This window comes from Salarias fasciatus, chromosome 8 (genome assembly GCF_902148845.1).
Source record: "Salarias fasciatus chromosome 8, fSalaFa1.1, whole genome shotgun sequence".
Taxonomy (NCBI): domain Eukaryota; kingdom Metazoa; phylum Chordata; class Actinopteri; order Blenniiformes; family Blenniidae; genus Salarias; species Salarias fasciatus.
The window spans coordinates 11,937,723-11,959,522 of NC_043752.1; the positions used below are offsets into that span (position 1 = coordinate 11,937,723).

The following is a 21,800-nucleotide window of genomic DNA, read 5'->3' on the forward strand; positions in this document are numbered from 1 at the left end:
TGGAGGTTTTGGGAGAAGAGGTGGAGATTGGCATCAGGAGCTCCCGGGGGGGGGGGGGGGGGGGGGGGGGGGGGGGGGGGGGGTTCGGTGTAAACCATAAAAGCCTCTTCGCTGCTGTATAAATGATAAAACATCCCAGCTCAGGTAAAACACTGCGTTTTGTAATAAATAACCACTGGAGCCCGTTAATTTAAAAAAATTTATTTGGTCCACTGGAACCTGAGATTGAAAATTAAACATACATATGTTTGTACACATATACCTATACCCTGCCCCCTTCGCCAAAAAAGATCATTAAAATATATATATTTATATATGTATATCACATTCGTCATTTTTTTTTTTCAGCATTGGGTTATTTCATGTTTATTTCTGTTATCATATTTTCATCGTGTTTACAAGTTCAAAAGGGTCACTTGATTTCTTTTAATTCTTTCATCTTTTGCGTGACTTAAGTCTGCAGAATGTACAATTTACAAGGAGGGGATCAGGACACAGAAAGAGGAGCGGGGAGGCGGCGAGTCGCCTCTTTTCTGGGCTGTTGAGTGTTTAGCAGCAGGGGGCGCCGCTGAAGCACAGAAGAGAGGAGGAGGGGGGGGGTTTGTAGAACACCAACAAGAGCCCGTAAGAAAAAAAAAAAAAAAATGACAATGACATGACAAAGAAAGACACGACTTTAAAGGAAAAAAAAATAAATCTCATGTCAATGTAAATTCATCCAGCAGTGACACTTCAGTTTGCAGGTGTTCCAGTGCGGGTCGGCTTCCTGTCGAGTGAATCCGTCTGGGCTCAGAACTGAAGCCGCAGATCATCACATTCCTTTTTCTGTCAGTCGTCAGCTCAGTACGCAACAGCATTCATAAAAAAACAAAAGCAAACAAACAAACAAACAAAAACACAGGCCTGCGAATCACTTGTACAAATAAATTAGACACTGAGTTCACAGCTGTCAAGCTGTGACACACACACACACACACACACACACACACACACACACACACACACACACACACACACATAAACACACACGCACGCGCTCACAGCACAAAGTGGTCATTAACACATGTATGTTTCTTTGGAAAACATATTTACAGTCACTTCAGCTTCGGGTCGCTGTGACTCAGCTCCTTCAGGAGATTCCATCTAAACTGACTCCGAATCCAAAACAACAACAAAAAAAAATCCTACCGCTACACAATCGTCTAACGCATGCACGCTTTAGGGGGTTTTGCTTATCAGCTTTCAAGTTTTTTTTCCCAATCTCACTACAAAGAGTAAGACGTCAACTTTTTGCAGAGGAAAGTCTCCCGCTCCCTCCCGTTGCTGTAGTACCGTTTTAATCTTCCCACATTTCCCTGATCAAACATCAACATCTCCACTGCGAAACAGGACTGATGGCTTTGACAGTGAAGAAATGGGAGAAGAACAAGTGGGCGGAGCTAAATGAGGATCCATGTTGAAAAAAAAAAAAAACAGCTGTAGGCAACATATGAGACTAAAGTTTTCTCTTTTTTTGTGTCACAACATATCTCAGGGGTCTGTTCTCTCATTATGTGCACACCAAGTCAAGACGAAACGGTAATTTGTTATTTCTGGAGGACGCCTGTGTTTGTCGCCAGCATGCTGTCGGTGTATTCTTGGGGGAGGACGGCCCAGACGCTCGCGCCGCACCCGAACAAACAAGAAGTGGTCCCGGACCTCCCAAAGTAAACTCGCCGGCCCGTCTGAAGAGCTCCCCTGTGGCAAATCGACTGTGCAAACAGCCACCGGCTCCACCCGCACTCCGTAAGCACACTCAAGTTTAAAAACTGACACAACTGACAAAAAACTGCGAGAGGAAAAAGAAAGTTAACTGGCGTTCCGTACCGGGGAAAGATCAGACGTGGATCGCGGGGCGCTCCGAACGAGTGTGAGACGCAGCGAGATGTAAGAACTGGAGGAGGGAAAGTGGCTCCCTCAGCGTTAATTTATGTGTGAAGACATAAACGGAGGTTTGAAGTGAAGGAGAAAAGCCGGCGTGCCTGAGGGTCAAGCTGTAAAGTTGATCGTGCGACGACTCGCCTCCAGCGCCGGGGCTGCGAACCGAGCGGGAGGAATTAGAATAAGCACGAGGAAGGAGGTGCGCCGCGCGATTATCTGCGGGGAAAAGAACTAAATTAAAAGTTGTTCTATCTTAAGCGCCGCGGCGGGATTTGTATTATGTCTCAGGGTTCGGGAGATAAAGCCTCGCAGTCATAACACGGCGGCGGGACGTGGCGTCTCTTAAAGCGGCGGTTCCCCAACCCCGTATCCCAGGAGCGCCGGCCCCTCCGCAACGTCACAGTGAAGCCAAACAGACACGTCCCCAAGAAGAAGAGAGAGACGCTCCTCCGGCGTTAAGACTCGCCTCCGCCAGGCTACACGTGGAAATGGTTTGGTCCTGAGCTAGAGAGAGTGCCCGAGAGCACTGCGGCGACGGCCGACACACAGCACGATGTGGGTGATGGCTTTTTCTACGACCTCAAAAACACAAATATGGACAAAAAATAAATCAACACGGGATGGATATAAAACAAATAAGACTTATACCGACGTGTGTTTGCTCTCCAAGACGAATAAAAACACGTATCGATACGGGTAGAATGAGATGGGTTTGGCTCAAAAGGTACCGTTCTGAGGATGAGGGGAGGAAGTCGCCCTCAGTCAGCTGTCTCTGAGGGTGGAGGAGGGGTGGTGTGATTGGCTCATTGGTTGTAGGCCGGCGTATGGCTCAGTAGTTTCAGCACTCCACCCTGGCTTTTCCTCTCTTTTTTTTTTTTTCCTCCATTTTTGAAGCTCAGTGAAAGCAGGGTTGACTCCGGGGCTGACGTCTGCTTCACATACAGCGCTCACTACCAGCTACCGGAATCCGTCTTTAAAGTCCAAAACTTAAGTTTTTGTGACCAAGTTCCCTCATTTCATCCTGGCATGGCACATCCGTTTGGCGGGGGGGGGGGGGGGGGGGGGACAGATGGAAAAGCACGGAGAGAGGGGAGCGAGCCGCCGCCGCCCACTTCTGCTTTTACATTCATGTGTAGACGCAGAAAGACTCACAGACGCACGGGGGTTCTCCGTGCTCCTGCCGCTCAGCCTCGCCTGGCGCTCCAGTGGTCTGACGGTTCATTGGTCTGAAGTCCGTGCGCGCGGGGGGAGGCGGGCGGTGGTCATAGCGGCCGCGGCCGGTGCAGGCCGTCGATGTCCGGGGTGAGCTGCGGGCTGTGGGTGGCCTTGGTGGTGGTCCAGTCGCCCAGGGAGGCCTGCACCGCCTTGCGGTGCGCCAGGCGGTGGGTGATGGAGAAGCCGGCGTTGCCCTCCAGCTGAGAAAGCACCACCAGCACCTGCCTGCAGGGGGAGATGGAGGGCAGGGAGACGGCGTGAGCGGCCTCCGGTTTTCAGCTTTTCGGGCTGCTGTCAAGGCGCATCAAGCACAGGCTCAGCGCTCTGAATACAAATGCAGGCTTCTGCACTTGTGCATGAAGCGATGATCTGAGAGGCTGCGTGGATCCTACTGCGAGGAAGGGACTGGATTTCACACTGCTGCATAAAAACACACTTATTTTATTCCTATTTATTTTACAAGACAAGAAAAAAAATCTGTGATGAGTAATGCTAACTTGCATTAGCAGTACTTTTGATAAAGAACAATATATGTACAACATGCTGTTCAACTTTGTTCTGGAGGAAGAGAAGCTGATTAAACACACCTGAGTCAAAGCTCGGAGTGTGTTATTCACGCTTTGTGAATACGAACAGCACGCGGATTTCTTCCCGAATGTGATTACATAGCTGCTTAAATGCTTCCACCTATGAACTGATTGCCTAATAGCAAGTGAACAGAATATAAGGAGTAAGATTGCAGTGCTGAATGTTTCTATCGTACACAGAGCCTTAATGGCCTTGTTAGATGGAGAAAATTACAATAAAAAGACATAGTCCTCATGCATGGTGACTTTTAACAGTTTCCTATTATATGGGCCATAACTTTGGGGGTGATAAGGTCCTAAATTTACATTAATGCGGGCGGTAATGTGTTCAAAGAAACTAAATTCGCAAAAACCTAATGATGTGTGAACTGCTGCGCCATGCCTCACTCTGCAAGTGTGTATCAGTCTGCAACGCTGCGAAGCGCACAACAGGGACCCACAGAAAACAAAAGCAGCTATTAAATGTGCTCAGACCGGCCCGAGGTAGATTATTAAGAAATATAGAGCGCCGATCCTGTGGGAGCGCCGCGTTTATGTAAGCGTGTATATTTGCTGCACCTGTAGCAAATGCTCCCAGAGCGTTTACTTTCTTCTTTTTTGGTATAACTTCTGCTTCCTGCTGCAGTAAATGACGAGGCGAGTTTTCAGCGGCTGTGTGAATGGGGAGAGGGGGAGCGTGAAGCGCCTACCTGTGCAGCGGCGGGACGCTGTCGATGGTCTTCAGGCTGCCGCGCGTCGACACCACGTTGAAGCTGTCGGTGCAGTCGCAGGAGACGTGGAGGTAGTACTTGGGGTGGCGGTTCTCCACCACCACGATGAGCCCCGCCCAGCCGTGGGTCAGGTAGTAGCAGGTCATGCCCTCGCGGCCCTGAGAGAGGAAACACCGGACACGTGTCAGCAAGAGATTCTCCATTAATAATAATACTTTCATTTGTGGGCAAACAACAATCAATGTGTCAAAAAATATCGTACATGTACAGTATCTGCTCACAGATTAAAGCTTTTATTTATTTTTTACCACCCATGGCTGCTGAAGCTATTTATTAATATCCAAAAGTCTTTGTTGAAGCATGTTGTTAAAACGCTGGTGATTGTGCGCTGGCTGCCACGAAGCCGTCGAGAGACGAGCCCACCTATTGCGAGCGGCGGATTCCTGGAGAGCTGGAGTGATGAATGATTTAACAAAGATGATCTCCGGTGTTTAAAAAGCTCTGTCATCCACCGAAATACAAGCCGATGTGACAGCGCTTCCAGGGAGAAGCTGCTCAGGTGAGCCAGAATAATATATTTTATTGGCTTTGAGATGCTGTGCATGTGTGTGTGTGTTTGTGCAGGAGATACGGTGCTCGTGTGTGAAGGTAAAACAGGGTTCAGGATTCTGCTGACGATATCTTAAGGTCATCTCAAAGTGGATTATAGTTAAAAAGACTTCCCAGTTTGATAATCATCGACAGTCCACTACTTATACAGACACACAACCTGTTTTCTAACCTTCATGTGCTTAAATACATTTTCTATTTCATACCTTGTTCTTTCCAAAGTTAATTTAACAATGTGACATTGTCTCTTTGAGCAACAGACTCGACTGCAGAGTACAACAAACTGTTAGAAGCAGTTGCGCTGGGTTTCCTAATGAATCGTAGATGTGTTTCGGAGCACCGATTTGAATAAAACCTCCTTCGATTCCCTTTCAGTTTCAGGCTGGCGCCTCGCTTTTATGAGAGTGGATTTGCCAAAAAACTGCGTAATACCATCTGCCATTAGAAGCTGATTGATCCCGTCCTCTGTGATTGGAATATTTTAGAAGTAAATATTGAAAGTTGTCGCTGCTGTGCCAAGAATTTAAATGCCCATGATGTTCCTTCTATAGAGATGCACATTTAAATAAGTGTGTGTGTTTGCAGGTGCATAACAAGAACTCGTGTAGAGAAATACTGAAGGTTGTTTGAGTATTCAGACACAGTGAAGAGAATTTATCGAACTGCTGGCGATTTCACGGCAGACTTCCCCCGCTCTCGGGTTTCCCCAGTGTGTCGCACCTCGTGTCTTTCGCCTTTGTTCTCCGTCAGCAGAATGATGGCGTCGGCCAGCGTGGTGGCGGTCGCCTCCACCTGCTCCACCATCACCTGTCGGGAGCTGTAGATGGCCAGGATGTAGCCCGGGAAGTCCTGGCTCGGCCGCCGGGCGGCGCCGCTGGTGGGGCTCGAGACTGAATGGAACAATACACAGTTTCAGAGCAATATGTACGCGGTCACGGGCGCCGTCTGTGTCGACTGGACGTGTCCACCTACTGGGCGTGGGCGGCCCTCCGGAGCTGCTGATGTTCATCTGCCAGTGGTTGAAGGCGCAGCAGACGACGGCGTACTCCCCCGGCTCCAGCATGACGTCGCAGCCCACGAACTTCTTGACGGCGCGCTTGCTGTGAGCCAGCAGCCGGCCCAGGGTGAGCTTGTTCCCGCTGCCGAAGGAGGCGCGGAACACCATGATGCAGAGGTCCAGCAGGTGGCTGTCGGCCGTGTCCGAGCGTCTGCCGGGAGGGAAGAGTGAGCACGGTGGAGAACAGGAGGGTTCTGGGTAGGAGGGGCGGCGGCTCCCTGTTTTACCTGCTTCCTTCTTGGAAGAGAGCGAACTCCAGCGCCGTCCTCTCCAGCACCGTGAGCGCTGTGACCGTGACCGGCCCGTTGGCTTTGCTGGGGAAGCATCCCTGTAGCCTCACCTCCTGCCAGTCTGAGTGGATCTTACAGATGTCCACGGAGTCAAAGTACCTGTTGGAGCAAAGGGGAACGTTAAGGCCGCAGGCAGCACTGATAATTCTGGATAATTCATGACTGTGAAACGCACCACTGGCGTGTTTCCGGACCTGCTCTTCACAGACAGCGCTGACGCGGCCGGCCGATCCCCCCCCCCCCACACACACACACTCATTTGTATGCATCACAAGCAACTCTTTAACATTAGCATAACCTCTGAGGGTGCTGCTGTACAAAAACAGTTTACCTTGCTAACATATCAGACCTCTCTCTTCAAAGCGGGAGCCCCCGAGAGACGCTCTCTGCTCACTTTCCGCCTGTTTTTGGTTGTTTCATCACTTCCTAACCTCACTCTGACAACTGTCTTACATCTTCCCTTTGTCTTCCTGACGATCGAGGAAACGAGAGAGTGAATAAAGGCGGGGCGGTCTAAAGTTCTCCGGTTGATTTTGATCACCAGGCTGAATTATATCCGCTGATGCTGTAACTTCCTCTCCCGCCCTTGTGTCTTGTTTCTGAAACATCATAAATAATGAGGCTTTTGCCCGTTTTGATCAGCTGATCCGGAGCCTTGTTATCCGTCCAATGAACTGCCTGCTGTCTTCCAAACGAGTTGAGGGAGGCACAAGCTGGAGATTTGTCATATAGCGCAAAGCTGAAAGATTATTTGTCTGTCGGAGAAAACAATAAACCGCCGGAAGACAGATGGGAAACTCGTCTGGGCTCGGCACATCTTTCAGGTCCGAGTCGTCGAGGAGAAGAGGCGCGCCGGACTTATTACCACTCGTACTTTGTTAGCGAGGAGGGGCACGACTCAGGCTCAGCCTGCGAGTTCAGAAAAAATCAAGTTGTTTGCAGGAAATGTGGCGGTCACTTTACTTCCTAAACATGCTTTTCTTCTGGCACTTAAAGATGACAATCAAACTGCAGATTAGATTTGCTGCTCCTGACTGATTTTAAGGCTCATATTCTGCTCTCATTCTTCTTGCAGCATCACGGACGCTTCAACCGGGATTCAGAAAAGATGCAAGAAAAAAAACACACTGTACGCAAATAAATACCTGATCGCTATTAGATCACTGTATATCCCCATATGGTTTATCTGATCATTTATTGGAACATGCAAACCCGGGTCCTCTAACTAAAAGATTCTTTACGAGCAGCAGGCGCGGATCTGATTATCGCAATGATCTGATTTATAGCCAGATATTAAATTTTACAGTCTTGCTGAGCGAATGACCTCCACAAGGTGCTAAGTTAATTAAAAGACATTACAGATAAAAGAAATGTAACTAACAGGGCTGCAACTGCATGTGCTGAATGTTATCTCAAATAATGTGCTCTTTGTTCTTTAAAACATGAGAAATTTGCACAAAAAAGAGATAAGAATAAACCAATTTTTTATGAAACATAAGAAAAAAGCATGTCAAGTCATAAGCTGAATTATTCGAGTTTATATATGGAAGGAGTGAAAAAGGAAGAAGTGTCCAAAAATAGCATTGGAAAAAAAAGAAAAAAGAATCCAATTTCAATTCAGATGAATCTATTTTTCTAGAAAGTGTTTTTATGGGAGAGAATCAAGCGACGTTCTGGCCAAAACTTGACGCTGAGCATGACTGAAAGAATTAATTTAAGATGACAAAACACACTATGAGGCATGACAAGACTGAGCCTCTGCCTGCCAAATCCCTGGCAACCACAGCAACCGCCATACAAGAAAAGACACACACGCGCACACTCACACACACACACTCACTGACAGCACGGTGTGGAAACCAGTGTATGATGCGCTTGTCAGCAAACACGGTGTTGTAAAAACAAGAAAAAACACCGCCACTCATTGTGGTGTCAATACCAGATGGTCAGAGAAATCCACAAAGGCGTAACGTGATTAAGCCGCCCATCAGCGAGCAGATTTCATGTGTCCATTGTGGCAGAAATAAAGGATGTTCATGGACACCGGGGGTTCTCTGAGTGTGAAAGCACGAGCCTCCACTCCATTTCCTCCCCACGGTGCTGCAGTGGTTTTGGCAGCAGCCCAGTGGTGATTCTTGTTGTAGTAACGTTGCCTCATACTAGAGCTGATAAATTAACCTGGTTGAGTTCATGCTGCAGTCAGGCTGTCACTTGTGGTCTCCACTAGGGGGCAGGTGGAGGAACTGGTAATAAGATGAGGGAAACCTCATTCAGAAACAAACTGGTTTATGGCTTTAAGATATTCTGATTTGTGCATCTGTCCTCAGTGAAAATATGCCCACTGTTTGCTGAGAACAAACCAAATATGCTGCCAGGCAGATGCACAATTACCGTTTAAAAGAATAAATAAATAAATAAAAATCTGCCTCCTGCTAGAAGAGGCTTTAAAATTCGGTAAATCAGCGAGTTACTTTATGAAGTCGGTGTACTCCATCCAGAAGACCCCCTCGCTGCTCCCATGGGCCATCAGCTCGTGGCGGAGGTGCTGCGGCCAGTCCGTCCACTCGTCTGACCAGCTGCCGTTCCACGAGAAGCGGCCCCACGGATTCCGCAGGCGCAGCAACCTGGAGCGAAGGGGGGGGGAAGCGGTTAGAACGGCAGCGGCTTTCTGCAGACTCGTCTCTCTCCCGTTGTAAACGACTGCCCCTACTTTAACATCCCATTTCATTTTACTGCCTCCTCGATAGAGTGGAAAACTTGGGAGGCATAATGGAAAGCCGTGTTGGAGAGTCTCTACTTTGCAGGAGAGAAAAAAAAAAAAAAAAAAAAAAAAGGGACAGGTAGAACGCAGTTTTCAAACCGCGTAATCTCCTCAAGCTCAGAGCAGAAGGACCCCTGCTCATTTTAGATCAGGCACTTCAGCCCAATCTTCCAGCACTCTGATTGCTTTATGGCGGTACACGAGTGTCGCACTTAAACAAATTACATCTGGGATTTTTTTTTTTTTGGCGGCTCTCAACCTTCTCTTACAGGTATGGCGAAGTACCCACGATTCAAACCACTACCCTCCATCGGATTTAGAGACTGACTTAAGATTAGGAGGAATAAAACGTAGAATTCAAAGTGCGACACATCAGGAGCCCAACAGAAAACAGTCATTTAACTCCTGTATTTATGATACTGATTATTAAAAAGATAAGACAACTTAACATGAAATCAAAGAGTTACTGGGGGCTGACCTGTAACCCTGTACGTCCCGGACATCCAGGATTGAATAGGCGTGGCGAGGCCTCAGACCCAAAGACTCATAAACCACATCGTCGACCTTCATGTTGCCTCCTCCACAAGACGCGCCCATCAGAAACCTGAGACAGGAAACATCAGACGCAGCAATCACAAACGATATCCTTCAACCGCCGAGACGCTTTCGGTTTTCCTGCAGAACAAAGTTGTCGTTGTGACGGATCGGTTTGCATTCGTTTGCAGGTTTCTTTGGTGATGTCTCTGTTCAGCACAGTCTGTGAAGTCTTGATCTTCCAGGCTGTTCCCCTCTTTTGACATATTAAATCAGTCTTGAAACAATGATTCCAGCAGATGGACCTCTGATTTGGCCACAGATGATTTGGCCTTTTAGTCTCATGTTGCTTTTGAAAGCTCACATATCAAAGTGGCAATTACCGGACATCTTTTATTACCGGCATGAGCCACAGAAGAGCATTTTCGGAGCTTTGCAGGCTTTTCGCAATTTAAATTTGGCGATTTTATTGTTTCACCAAATTCATGCAGATGAATGTTTCATTCCCCTGGTCTTACCCGGCCTCTTTGGAGCTCAGCATCTTGGCCCAGATGAGGTCTGTGTCGATGGGCTCCTCTCTGGGGTTGGTGGAGCTGACCTGGAGCATGAGGGAGTCGCAGGGAGCCCCCGTCAGCGTGGCCAGGCCCTCGATGGCGCGCCCCGCCTGCAGGGCGAAGTAGGACCCGTGGAGTTTGGCCAGGGCCTTCTCGATCAGCGCCACCCAGAGCTGCTTCCTCTGGGCCTGGGATGACGGGAAGGAGGAGGAAATATTCAGTCACGACTCACCGTTTTGCAGCTCCATCTCTAACAGGATATCACCTTTCTCATAAGAGTGCGTTTTAAGGTGTGCTGGGCTCATTCCGATATGCGTGGCTCACATGTTTCAAGGCTCCGGCGCTTGATGGCCTGATAGCAGAGGTAACATATCTCATTTCGTCTGTCTTATCTTAGAGTCACAAGCTTCTGCATTTGCAACCTGCTCAGTCAGCATGCCCAGTTTCCCCTTCGTCTTCCTGCAGCAGACGAGGCTGTTGGTGCCAGAGAGTCTCCACAGGACGTCGTTTTTTTTAAATGCGTCTCTCCAACACATTACAGTACATTTACCTGCTTTTATTCTCAGCTTATTTTGCGTGCATAATTTAAACCTCATTTGCTCTGCGGCTGTTGACTGTTCATTAATTAGACATCGTCGGTGGGAATCTTTAAGGTGTGTTTGTGATAAAAGGGTACATACATAACGAACTTGGTTGAATTCATTAATATCTCAGCATTTCTGGTTCACCGAGTTAATTTTAATCAGTTATTTCGATCAATAGTGAAATCATGGTGTTATTTGTGAACGGGGCATTTTGAGGCAGCGCCTCTGAAGGCAGAACAGGCCGTCCCGCGTTCTTCCAATCTGCAAGCATCTCGCAACGCAGCCGCATCCCAACCGGTGTGTGAACAGGCGAATAAAATCCGAGTTGTAAAGTGCTCCGAGACCAACAGCCTGTGACCCCCCTGCAGTTCCTTCACTGTTTTAACAGGCCGTGGATGTACAGCAAAACTGAATGGCAAGATCAATGGGTTTTTCAACAACAATCACAAAATAAATCTGATAAATAAAATGACCTTATCTGACACAAATCTGAAATCTGACAACAAATATGTTTTTTTTGTTCCTCTGCTGCTGATTGACAGAAGAAACTCTTCAGCCGCTCAGATTCAGAGCTGTTGTTAGAAAATCTCTGCGTCTCCGCGGATGATAGTAATTCATCCGTAGAGGTGTAATTTATAAATCAACAGACGCGGTGAACCCCACATAAACTAAAACAAATCCGGGACCATTTAAAACTGAAGCTCAATTATCTGCACTGACAGTGAAATTCGCTGTTAGCCACGAGATGCGCCGTATGAAGACTCACAGAACAGTAACCTTTTGTTACAAGGAGATGATATCTGTGTTTACCTTCAGTTGAACCCAAAAGAAAACAGTTAAAATATTTTGTGTAATTCTGATATAGAAAGATCGGTTGATTTCCTGAAGGGCTTTGAATGTCTTCAAATTTCCAAGTAAATCTAGTTACTCTCGAGATAAGGTAACCCCCGTGGACGGCAGTCTGACCTGAGAAAAGAGGAGGTAGCCGTAGTCGTCGCAGGGCAGCATGTCGTCCACCAGCACCGTCGTCCACGTCCCGTCTTTACATAACCGCACCTGGTAGGCGCCCTCCTGGCAAATGGTCCTGGTGATCATCACCCGCTCCACCAGCTCCGGACGCTCCGCCAACACCGCCAGCGCGCTCAGGAACCTGCGGACGGATCAAACTCCATGAACTGGAAAATGAAACGTCGGATCAAGATGGACGGACGAGCCGGAGTGAGAGGATGTGGCCGAAAAACTGAGAGAGAGAGAAAAAAAAAAAAGTGAAGCGGGCATCCAGACAAACGGAGACGGAAACGCAGGAACGATGAGCTGATAGCGGCAGACAGTCGCGCCTAATGGACGTCGACTAATGCAACCAGAGAAGAACAGAGGAAGGAAAGACTGACTGACATTAAGGACATTAAGCTGCGACTGTGAAATTAAAAGGATTTGTTTTTCTTCATGAAATACCACGAGCAGTTGTGAAAGATTTGTTTTTAATATAATTTTCCCCTCATTGAAAATCAATGACATTTGATGAGTCAAGCTTCTCTGCCTCCTGGTTACCTCCCCATTTACCCCGCAGCAAAGACAAACTGACTCGCTTTCCCTAATTAGCTCGCAACAGGAATTAGTTAATCAAAAATCCGGAATACATCTAAAAATGCTAATTTCTTTGCACGGGAGGAATCCAGCTGGGGACACCAGGAGCCAGCTTAAAAGGAATATCTTCTAAAGTGAACATTAATTCATCTGAAACTAAGTAAAAGATCATACAACTCTAATGAAATGACTACAGAAAGTGGAGGTTTCGTGACAATCGCATAAAAATAATTGCCTCGGTGCGCTGATGATTCACCTCTGATACAGCAATTGGATTTCCTTATTAACGAAATTGCTGTAAAATGACCAAAATGAGAAGCTACTTTTGCCACCGTCACGTCTTTTATCGTCCACTCATCATTGTGTGTTAATGCAGCGATGGCCTAAATAGATAAAAGTGTTGTGCGGGGTTAGAAATGCGCGTTACTGGAGCCATATTCCATCTGTCTGAGTGGAGCTGATCAGCTCATTCGCTCGCTGGAGAAATACCCCAATCTGCAAAAAAGAATGCAATGAAAATCCAATTAGCCGTGTCATAATGTGGCTCGTGGTGCAGCCGCACTCAAGGACAAAGGTGACTGGCACGATTTTCTTCTGCTGTCATTGGCTGGCGGGCACAAGCCGCCATGTTTGCTGGTTTATTGGGACAGATGTGAGAGCGAGCGAGCGAGCGAGAGAGAGAGATGAAGCCAATAAGAAAGAATTTGGGTTACATCCTGTTGCGAACGAGAGGGTTTTGGCTCCAGGGAGGGTTATTTTTGATAAGCTTTGCACGCTGGTGATGAAGTGAAAAGTTGTGTCGGGACGACTCTGTGAGCGGCTGCTCTCTGTTGTGGGTTGAAGATGTTGATTGGCAACACACACACACACACACACACACACACACACGCACGCACACATACACACACACACACACACCCACACAACCCAAAGGACGCCAAGAACAAGGACAGTCAGATTAAACATGTGTCCAGACCCACTTTCCTGTGAATAATCCTCCCGTCAGGTGTATCTGTGCATCTGTCCGACTCCTCTTCTACTCTCTCTCTCAGTTAGCTCGCCTAGTCTCTCTCTCTCTTTTTTTTTTTTTCTGAAGGCCAATTTTTCAGCTTCTTGCTTTCACGCTCTTCGCTTAATGTTTCACTGCCCCTCTGCCTCTGTATCTATCTCCGTCTACTAGCTTCAGGCTGCAGTGTTCATCTATGGCAGACTTAAGACAAAAAAAAAAAAAAAAAGACGCAGACAGAAGTGTTATCTGCTTTAAAGTCCTCTGACCTTTCACAGACACTGAGCAGAATGAAAAGTTTTCTTTTGCTTTCGCAATCTTTGACGACTACCGCTTCTGTTCTGGGTCAATGCATTAACCAGCATAACTTTCCAAGCTTTTTCAGCCCTTTTCCAAGTCTTCCATCCGTCTTTCTTTGTCTCTGGGTTATCTAGTCTGACTCGTCTCCTGTGGATGATCCTGTTTTCTTGAGAAAGCTCACCAACAGTTTCCGAGGAGGCCTTGCAGGATGTCGGACGGCCGCGGCGTGCGGAAGACGGACCACTTGACGCCTCGGTCTTTGAAGTTGCTGCAGTTGATCTCGTGGGGGCGCAGCCACTTTTTGATGCGCTGCTGGACGCTGTCGCCCTCGGGGAAGCCCACGGAGCGAGGTCCGGGGGGGAAGCTGTCATCCACAAAGTTCACGGAATTCTAAACAAGGACAGGACAGACAGAGGAGGTCGGAGAGGAGAAGCGATAGGGAGCCTGAAGATCTTTTTCAAACATTGACACCCTACATTTTATTCAAAAATGGATTCAAACAAGCGCTTCTGACTTAATGATGCCCAAAGGAGCTGCTGAAAGCACTTAAAAAAATGAAGTTTTCAAACAGCTAATTTAAGACTGAAGAAGCCGTACAGCTTTGAGGTCTAACTATCTGGCAGTTCTTACAAGATCTTTTAGTCAACACTCAGCCACTGCTCACATGGTACATCCACGTGCACAAAGCAACTTCAGAAAACAAACCTTGAGCAGTCACGGCCAAGTGACTGATTCATTCTAAGATGTGGCTGCATGTCTACTGTACACAAGACCTACACTACAAGGACGCATTAACGGATCGAGACACCCGATCCGACACACTATCTGCCCATCTAAAACTCTCCCGTACAAACCTGAGAGGGCACACAGCCACGCATGCCAAACCCTCTCCAGTTTCCTATCTGCGGTGGGTAGAGCCGGTAGTGAAGCAGGAGGGATGCATTGTGGGTGCCGCCAGCCCCCCCGGTGTCTCATAGTGAAGCGAATTGATTAGTTTCCATCCCCTCCAACAATCCAATTCTGTGGTCATGATTTAGCATTAGCAGCCAGACAGAATCTCTTCAATGCTTCCTCGCCACCTTGGCCATCCGAGGTCTCCACGAGGATTACCGATTCTGGAGTTCACCGGCTTAGGTGTGACCCCTGCTGCCGGCTTTTATCGAGAGGGCGGAGAGGTCGATATGAATCTTCCACAGAGGAAGGGAGCGAAGCTTTGGCGCAGTTACACAGACATACGGAAATTATAATTATTGCAACTTACAGCGTAAAAGAGAGAAATGAGGACGATGCTCATTGATCCGGGTTTAGAGAGTCAGCCTCCTTATGCACAGACTGCCCCGGGTAGAATTGAACTCTGGCTTTTTTGAGAGGAGAGATGTACTGTACTTTCTCTCTGATGAGGCAGGACTTAATACAGACGAATGAATAAATCATAGTTAAACTTGAATGAATATTTATTAAAACTGTAGGTCGGAGCGGCTCCTGGATCTTTTGGCCTGCGCTACATCAGTGCAATCGGGGTCTGGCTCTGGAGGTTTCTTTCCCTCCACTGTCATCTGTTACCAAATCACGTGGGATTCGTTGGAGCCTTTTTTTTTTCAGCTTTTTATTATGATGTTAAATGCCTTCGGCTAGCTGTGATGAAAACTGATACTATAGATATGATGAAAATTAACAATATTTTATGAGCACATTCTATGCTATAACCCCATACTGCAACGCTAACAATATATGAGCAGTTATTATAATAGCCCAGTCCAAATTTATCATAAAAGAATCTTTTCCCCATATCATCGTTTCAAACATACTCATCTGCTACGTTCACCCATTAGAGCAAAACACTAATCAAACACACCTATCTGGACACTTTTGTGATGTGGAAAACTGAGTTTATTGAATTAATTCTATTTTATGCATTTTTTTATACAAACTTGTGACAAAATTACATGCATAATAAAACTGTAATAACTTAGAAAAAAACTGATTGAGCTAACTGTTAAGATAATTTGATTAACCATTAAATTTAATAGCAATGTCTACCCTGGAGGGCGGGTGTCAACCTTGAGTATAGGTGACCTGGGTTTTAAACTCCTTTGTGGCAGTAGGAGCTTCTGGTATGAAACATAGCAAACTGCAGTACAGTGTAAAGTGTAATGATTTGCTGAGGAGAAACACCTGTAATTAAAGCACCGGGCAAACAGGCGCTACTACTCATACTAACAATGGTTAAATGGAGTGTAATCAGAAGAAGGCTGAACACTATTTTATAAAGCAGCCTACACTCCAGGGCCACAACATTTGGTACAAATCTAACACTAATTATGGCACCACAATAAGCATAATTCCAGTATTGTGATATAACTTGACATAAACCTGAGGAGTATGTTATTAATGTCTGTTTGTATGGAGTGAAATTAATGCCAAAACCTCTCCAACACAAAAAACGTGTTTTATTCACAGCCGATGATTCACACACAAACACAGTGTGTTTTGCAAAAGCAAAATGTCATTCACAACTAATGCACTTAGGTTTGTCCATCAAAAAAACGTTCCACAAATTAAAAAAATATATATCTGCACTTACATTAAAATATTCTTTAAGTGCAAAATAAAATCTTTCAAGATTAATTTTTTTTTTCCGAGTACAAAAAACAATTCTGCGGGTTGGAGAAAAAAATCTGCAGGTTGGAGAAAAAATTCCGCGGGTTGGAGAAACTTTTCTGCGGGTTGGAGAAACTTTTCTGCGGGTTGGAGAAACTTTTCTGCGGGTTGGAGAAACTATTGGCTCCCCAGCGTCACGTGACTTTTGGCAGCGATTTTGCACCTTCCTGATTCGCATCCGCAGGACTTAGGATTTATTCACAACTGCCAGTGTTGTGTAATTTGCATGCCACAACAGGAGGTGGCGCTGTTGATGCCGTTTAACGCATAGCACCATCCACAACCAGCCAGGACCACAACCGAGTGAGTCAGTCGCCCCAGAACAACGCGCCCTGAGCAGCCAACAGGTGAGTTTGTGGTCATTGTTGATGAAAAATTAAATTATCTTCGTGGGTACATGTCATTTTTGTCACTGCCGGAGCTAACCCATGTTGTGGTGTCCGTGGTGTTAGCTGGTTGCTAGCGTTAGCCACGCTAGCTCAGGGCAGTAGTGGCAAAGCAAACACTCTTTCCTCCACTTCCTTATAGATTACTGTTGAATTTATATCATAATTGTCCTCACTCATAGGAGATTGACTTTGAGAGTACATTGTAACTGACCTCATGTTAAAAGTCATAATGGGCGTGTGTGTGTTTTTCAGGAGAGCTGCTGATGAAGTGAATGAACCTCATCCAGACTGAACCTGTCATCACATCTCAACACACGGAGGTGAAAGCTGCGGGAAGATTCCAACAGAGAGAAAGGAGACAGGAGAGTGTGACGGCAGTTACTGCAGCTGCTGCACCTGAACCTCACACACCTGATGGTTATCAAGCTCCACAACAGAGCGACATGGTGGAGAATGAGCAGTGTGTCAGTTGTAAACTTATGAATGGTGAAATTAAGTCCATGTGTGCTGAGATGAACCGCTTGTTTTGTTTATCTTGATTATATGTGACCAACTTCTGTTTTTCTGTAAATAAAATTGATGGCTAACAGTCTTCCTCTGCTTCATTCTAATATTTATCCTGAACATTTCATTCTGTCAGGACAGGTAAACCTCCTCAGCTGTTACTGCTCATATGGTGACAAAAACCAGCCTCTGCTTTAATAAGTTAATAAGACTATGGTGAAATTAAATATTGTAGCTCAGTAGCTATTTATGAAACTTCATTTTAATGGGAAATCCTCTGTGAGACTGTGCCATTTACCCATGCTGCAATAATGTCACCATTTCTGGTTTGAAAGTCTTTTCTGTTTATTACCAACCTTCTTGTGTAGCAGCGACACTGTTAAAGTTACAGTTACAGTTCAAATACGGTGCAAAAGTCTGTGCACACAAATATCACTGCAACTGTATAAAGTACGATTAGATTGTGCATAAACAACACTGCAAATAAAATGAAGGAAAACATTGTGCACCTTGCAGTCCACCGGCGTCCACACAACTAAGTCACAAAACTTAGCAGCTGTCACAGAGATGTGAGTCTGTCTGGCTGTAGTATTTCTGTGTCTGGCTGTAGTATTACTGTCTTCAAGACAAAAGTTTGTGCCCTGACAACCAACAGCGCCGTGCTGCTGCGATGCTTTGATGGACATTTCACTTCCAGGCAGCCTTTTTCCACAACAGGAGCGGTAAGTGAGCCCAACCGGGTCTGAACCGGGTCCAGCTGGTCTCCATACAGTCCGTCGCCTTTCTGTTTTGGTCCATTTCTCCTTGTGTTTAATTCTGTCTTGTTGCAGCACAGTACATGATCATTTACTGTAAACACTGTAAACGTGAACGCGCACAGCGCCACCTCCTGTTGTGGCATGCAAATTACACAACACTGGCAGTTGTGAATAAATCCTAAGTCCTGCGGATGCGAATCAGGAAGGTGCAAAATCGCTGCCAAAAGTCACGTGACGCTGGGGAGCCAATAGTTTCTCCAACCCGCAGAAAAGTTTCTCCAACCCGCAGAAAAGTTTCTCCAACCCGCGGAATTTTTTCTCCAACCTGCAGATTTTTTTCTCCAACCCGCAGAATTGTTTTTTGTACTCGGAAAAAAAAAATTAATCTTGAAAGATTTTATTTTGCACTTAAAGAATATTTTAATGTAAGTGCAGATATATATTTTTTTAATTTGTGGAACGTTTTTTTGATGGACAAACCTAAGTGCATTAGTTGTGAATGACATTTTGCTTTTGCAAAACACACTGTGTTTGTGTGTGAATCATCGGCTGTGAATAAAACACGTTTTTTGTGTTGGAGAGGTTTTGGCATTAATTTCACTCCATATGTTTGGTTTCGATGCATCTACTTCCAAATAAATAAAGCTCCCTCTTTTTTTGGGCTTAATTGTACACATACGTGAAACATGTTTTTATTGCAATTCAGGCATTTATGTTACAAAAAAAAAAAAAAAAAAAAAAAAAATAGATCCCCAAATTCTATGTGATTTGATTTGTGCTCTGTGATGAAATCTACTTGCGTGAAGCTTTTCGGATTGTGTTGACGCGATCGCCAAGGTTATACTTCCCTTTAACATCGCGGCAGCAGCCAAAACATAAGGCGCACTTCCCTTTATTATCCTGCCGCTGAGCTGCTGAAACCTACAATCTCAACATTATGCTGAAACGAACGCCGCTCTGACAGCCTCAGCCAAAGTTGAAGAGTCAGGGCAGAATTTATGGCGGCGCTGCTGCACTGGATCAAGAGCAGCAGATGAAGTGTCCACTAAGTGTACTTCAAACATTTTATTGTTGAACGCATTCATTTTCATCTTAATTCAGCCGGAGATGGGCTACTCCTGCTACTCTTCACACAATTTCTAAAACGGTGCACTCTGGCAAGAGAAGCCAGTATTTTAAGAATGAATTTAATTTTTCCGGAATAATCTCGACAAAGTATATTTTCACACTCTCTTATCTGCAGGATAATGTGGCACTTAAGCTAATGAATAAATATCTGATGTTACAGTTTACGCTGCAGCAACACGATGGGATATCATCCGTTTTCTTCAAGAACACTCTGTGGTTTTTGTATCCAGTTACGCTCACATAATATATCATGAGCATGTCGAAGAGCGTTAGTCTAAGCCAGTGGAAAGACATGATGAGCAGCAAATTGGTCTGCTGCAATCTGCCCACACGACGGAGCAGTGCATTTAGCCTGCGTGCTGTAGATCTGGAGTGTACAGGATGTTCTGATGACAGCGGTGTGTTTCTCCGGGTGCGCGAGTGCAACATGAGTGTGTGGCAACAACTGAAGTCCCCCGAAGATCATAAAGGTCCGAATCTGGAAGCTAAATCACGATAAATGTATAAACAGTCGAAAGAATGTTCGAGATCTGGTGTTGGAGATTTCGCGGAGCGTCCTGAGGTGTCTGATTGTATCTCTGGGCACAGTCCGACATGCAAACACAAGCCTGCAATCAGCCAGTGTGCTGCTGTGCTCAGAAAACCTGCTGCCTTCCCGTCATCTCTCAGGCAACTCAGACCTGGCACCAACACAAGGTCTTTTTTTTTTTGTTGGGAGTGGTAAGCTTGTAGCCAGATAGCTACATATTCCAGGCAACCTACTGGTCTCCTAAAAACAAATTTGTGACAAAGGACTATAGAGCTGAAAATTGGAGAGCTACACTTATCAAAAGCAAAACAAAAGCCTCCAAGTACAGCCTGGCGCATACAACACTGTCACAGGCGGTGAAAACCTGTCACCGCGGGGGGTCAGAGCGGCCAATCCAACATGCAAATCAAAACCCCACACAAAATCCAAGTGTCTGTGGGGGGAAAAAAAAAAGACACCGAGCAACAGGCGGAATAAAACACAACACAGAGAAGAAAAAACAAGAATCAGAGTCAATCTGTCGCAGTGTAGCGTGTTTCTGTTGCTCCCTCTGAGGCTCGCAGGGAAACAGAAGAGAGGAACCAGTTCAAACCCTGCTGTGTTTTACAGTTCACAAGTCGGACTGATGGCTGTTAGTAGCGTTTACTTGTTTGGCACAGCGAGTAAGCGGACACGCTCTGGGGCATTGGCATCAAGCACACACACCACTCGGCCTCAAAACCAATCAAGGAGAGGCGGAAAGCAAAGAGGCGAGAGAAATAAACTGCACTCAGGTGGAAAGAGAATATTTAGCTCTGAGATGCATTAATCCTGGAATCTGGACCAACTCCACAATAACTTTGATATATATTTCATCAAGCAGCACAAACTGCTTATTTTAACAAGTAAAAGAAAGAAAGCTGGGCAGTCTGAACTGTACCGTGGTGGCTGCGCCGCCCGTGTCTCTTGTTACAGGGTAAACCGAAAGCTTTTATCATTATTAAATGTTCCCCACTGGCGTTTCTCCGCTTGCCAAGTGTTAGTACCTCGACAAAGATGGATTAGAGAGCCAAGCACCTCTTGCTTACCAATTTACCCCCCCTTCATCTTATTGGCCCCTAAAACCCGAGATGCAGCAGTTGATGCTGGTGGCGATAACGTTCACGATAGAAAAGCAGATCGTTTCTGCTCGTCTCCTCTCCTCTCCGGCTTTTTGCGCTAAAAATAGGCCAGCCCTGTGTTCACCTTAGTACGTACATGCACACATACATGCACACATCGACTGCCACGCTGGAGAATTGAGTGCAATCATGTGGAGAGGGTGGGGTGGGGGCGGAGGGGCAGCAGTGGGAGGCATCGGGGAAAGTATATTTTGAGGCATTAGCAGAGAAGAGAAATAAAAAATTAAAAAAAAAAAAAAAGAGGGTGAACATGTGGGAATAGATGTGATGGAAGGAACCAGGATGAAAAGGAGATGAAGAGGGGAAACTACTTTGAAAAGCACAGAGGAGAAGAGTTGGAGAGAGGAAGACCTAAAATATTTGAGCAGAAAAGACAAGATTAAAAAAAAAAAAAAAAAAAAAGCAGCTCATATGACTATCTTAAATAGGGAGGGGGGGGGGGGGGGGCGGGGGGGGGATGAGGGATCTCCCATATCTTTCCTTCAGACAAGCCAACTTCCCTCCCACGCTCCCAGCAGTGAGCCCTGCGACTTTCAAAGAAGACATTAATAATGCATTCGAAACCTCACTTCATGCTATTGTAAACACGGCGAGATAGGTGCCAACACACGGGCACGCACCTGACACCCAGGCAAACCCTGAAAATGGAGTCCGAATTCAGCAATGCCCACATCTGACTGAGGTTTAACTGGTTCAATCAGATTAGTCGCATTTACTTAAGCGGTCTTAACAAAGAGAAGAAAATTAACCCCTCAGACAGTCCCAGGAAACCAACCTATGAGACAATACAGGCAAATCATAAAGCAAGTAGTGCAAGAAATAATAAATTTCCATAGCGATGATCAAACTGGTTGACCTAAAGTCAAAGATGCTGGAGCACAAACCAGAGTAATTGCAAAGAATCGATTCTAATTCTCTCAATTAAGAAGCAAAAGCATCCAAAAAAATATGAATTTT

General features: G+C 46.0%; 1 protein-coding gene across 3 annotated transcripts in view; it reads right to left on the reverse strand.

The window, feature by feature from the left end:
- Positions 1-185: 185 nt before the first annotated feature.
- capn15 (calpain 15) overlaps positions 186-21,800 on the reverse strand; it is a 41,638-nt gene continuing 20,023 nt past the window's right edge. For 2 of the 3 annotated variants that reach the window (XM_030097649.1, XM_030097650.1), the window contains exons 3-12: positions 13,896-14,104; positions 11,788-11,971; positions 10,202-10,425; positions 9,628-9,753; positions 8,860-9,012; positions 6,326-6,487; positions 6,014-6,249; positions 5,762-5,931; positions 4,412-4,590; positions 3,183-3,360 (exon numbers count right to left, since the gene is read on the reverse strand). In XM_030097649.1, the coding sequence (XP_029953509.1) occupies positions 3,183-3,360; positions 4,412-4,590; positions 5,762-5,931; positions 6,014-6,249; positions 6,326-6,487; positions 8,860-9,012; positions 9,628-9,753; positions 10,202-10,425; positions 11,788-11,971; positions 13,896-14,104 (1,821 nt within the window). Of the gene's footprint in view, positions 3,361-4,411; positions 4,591-5,761; positions 5,932-6,013; positions 6,250-6,325; positions 6,488-8,859; positions 9,013-9,627; positions 9,754-10,201; positions 10,426-11,787; positions 11,972-13,895; positions 14,105-21,800 lie in introns of all 3 variants that reach the window. The other variant, XM_030097648.1, reaches the window with a different exon arrangement.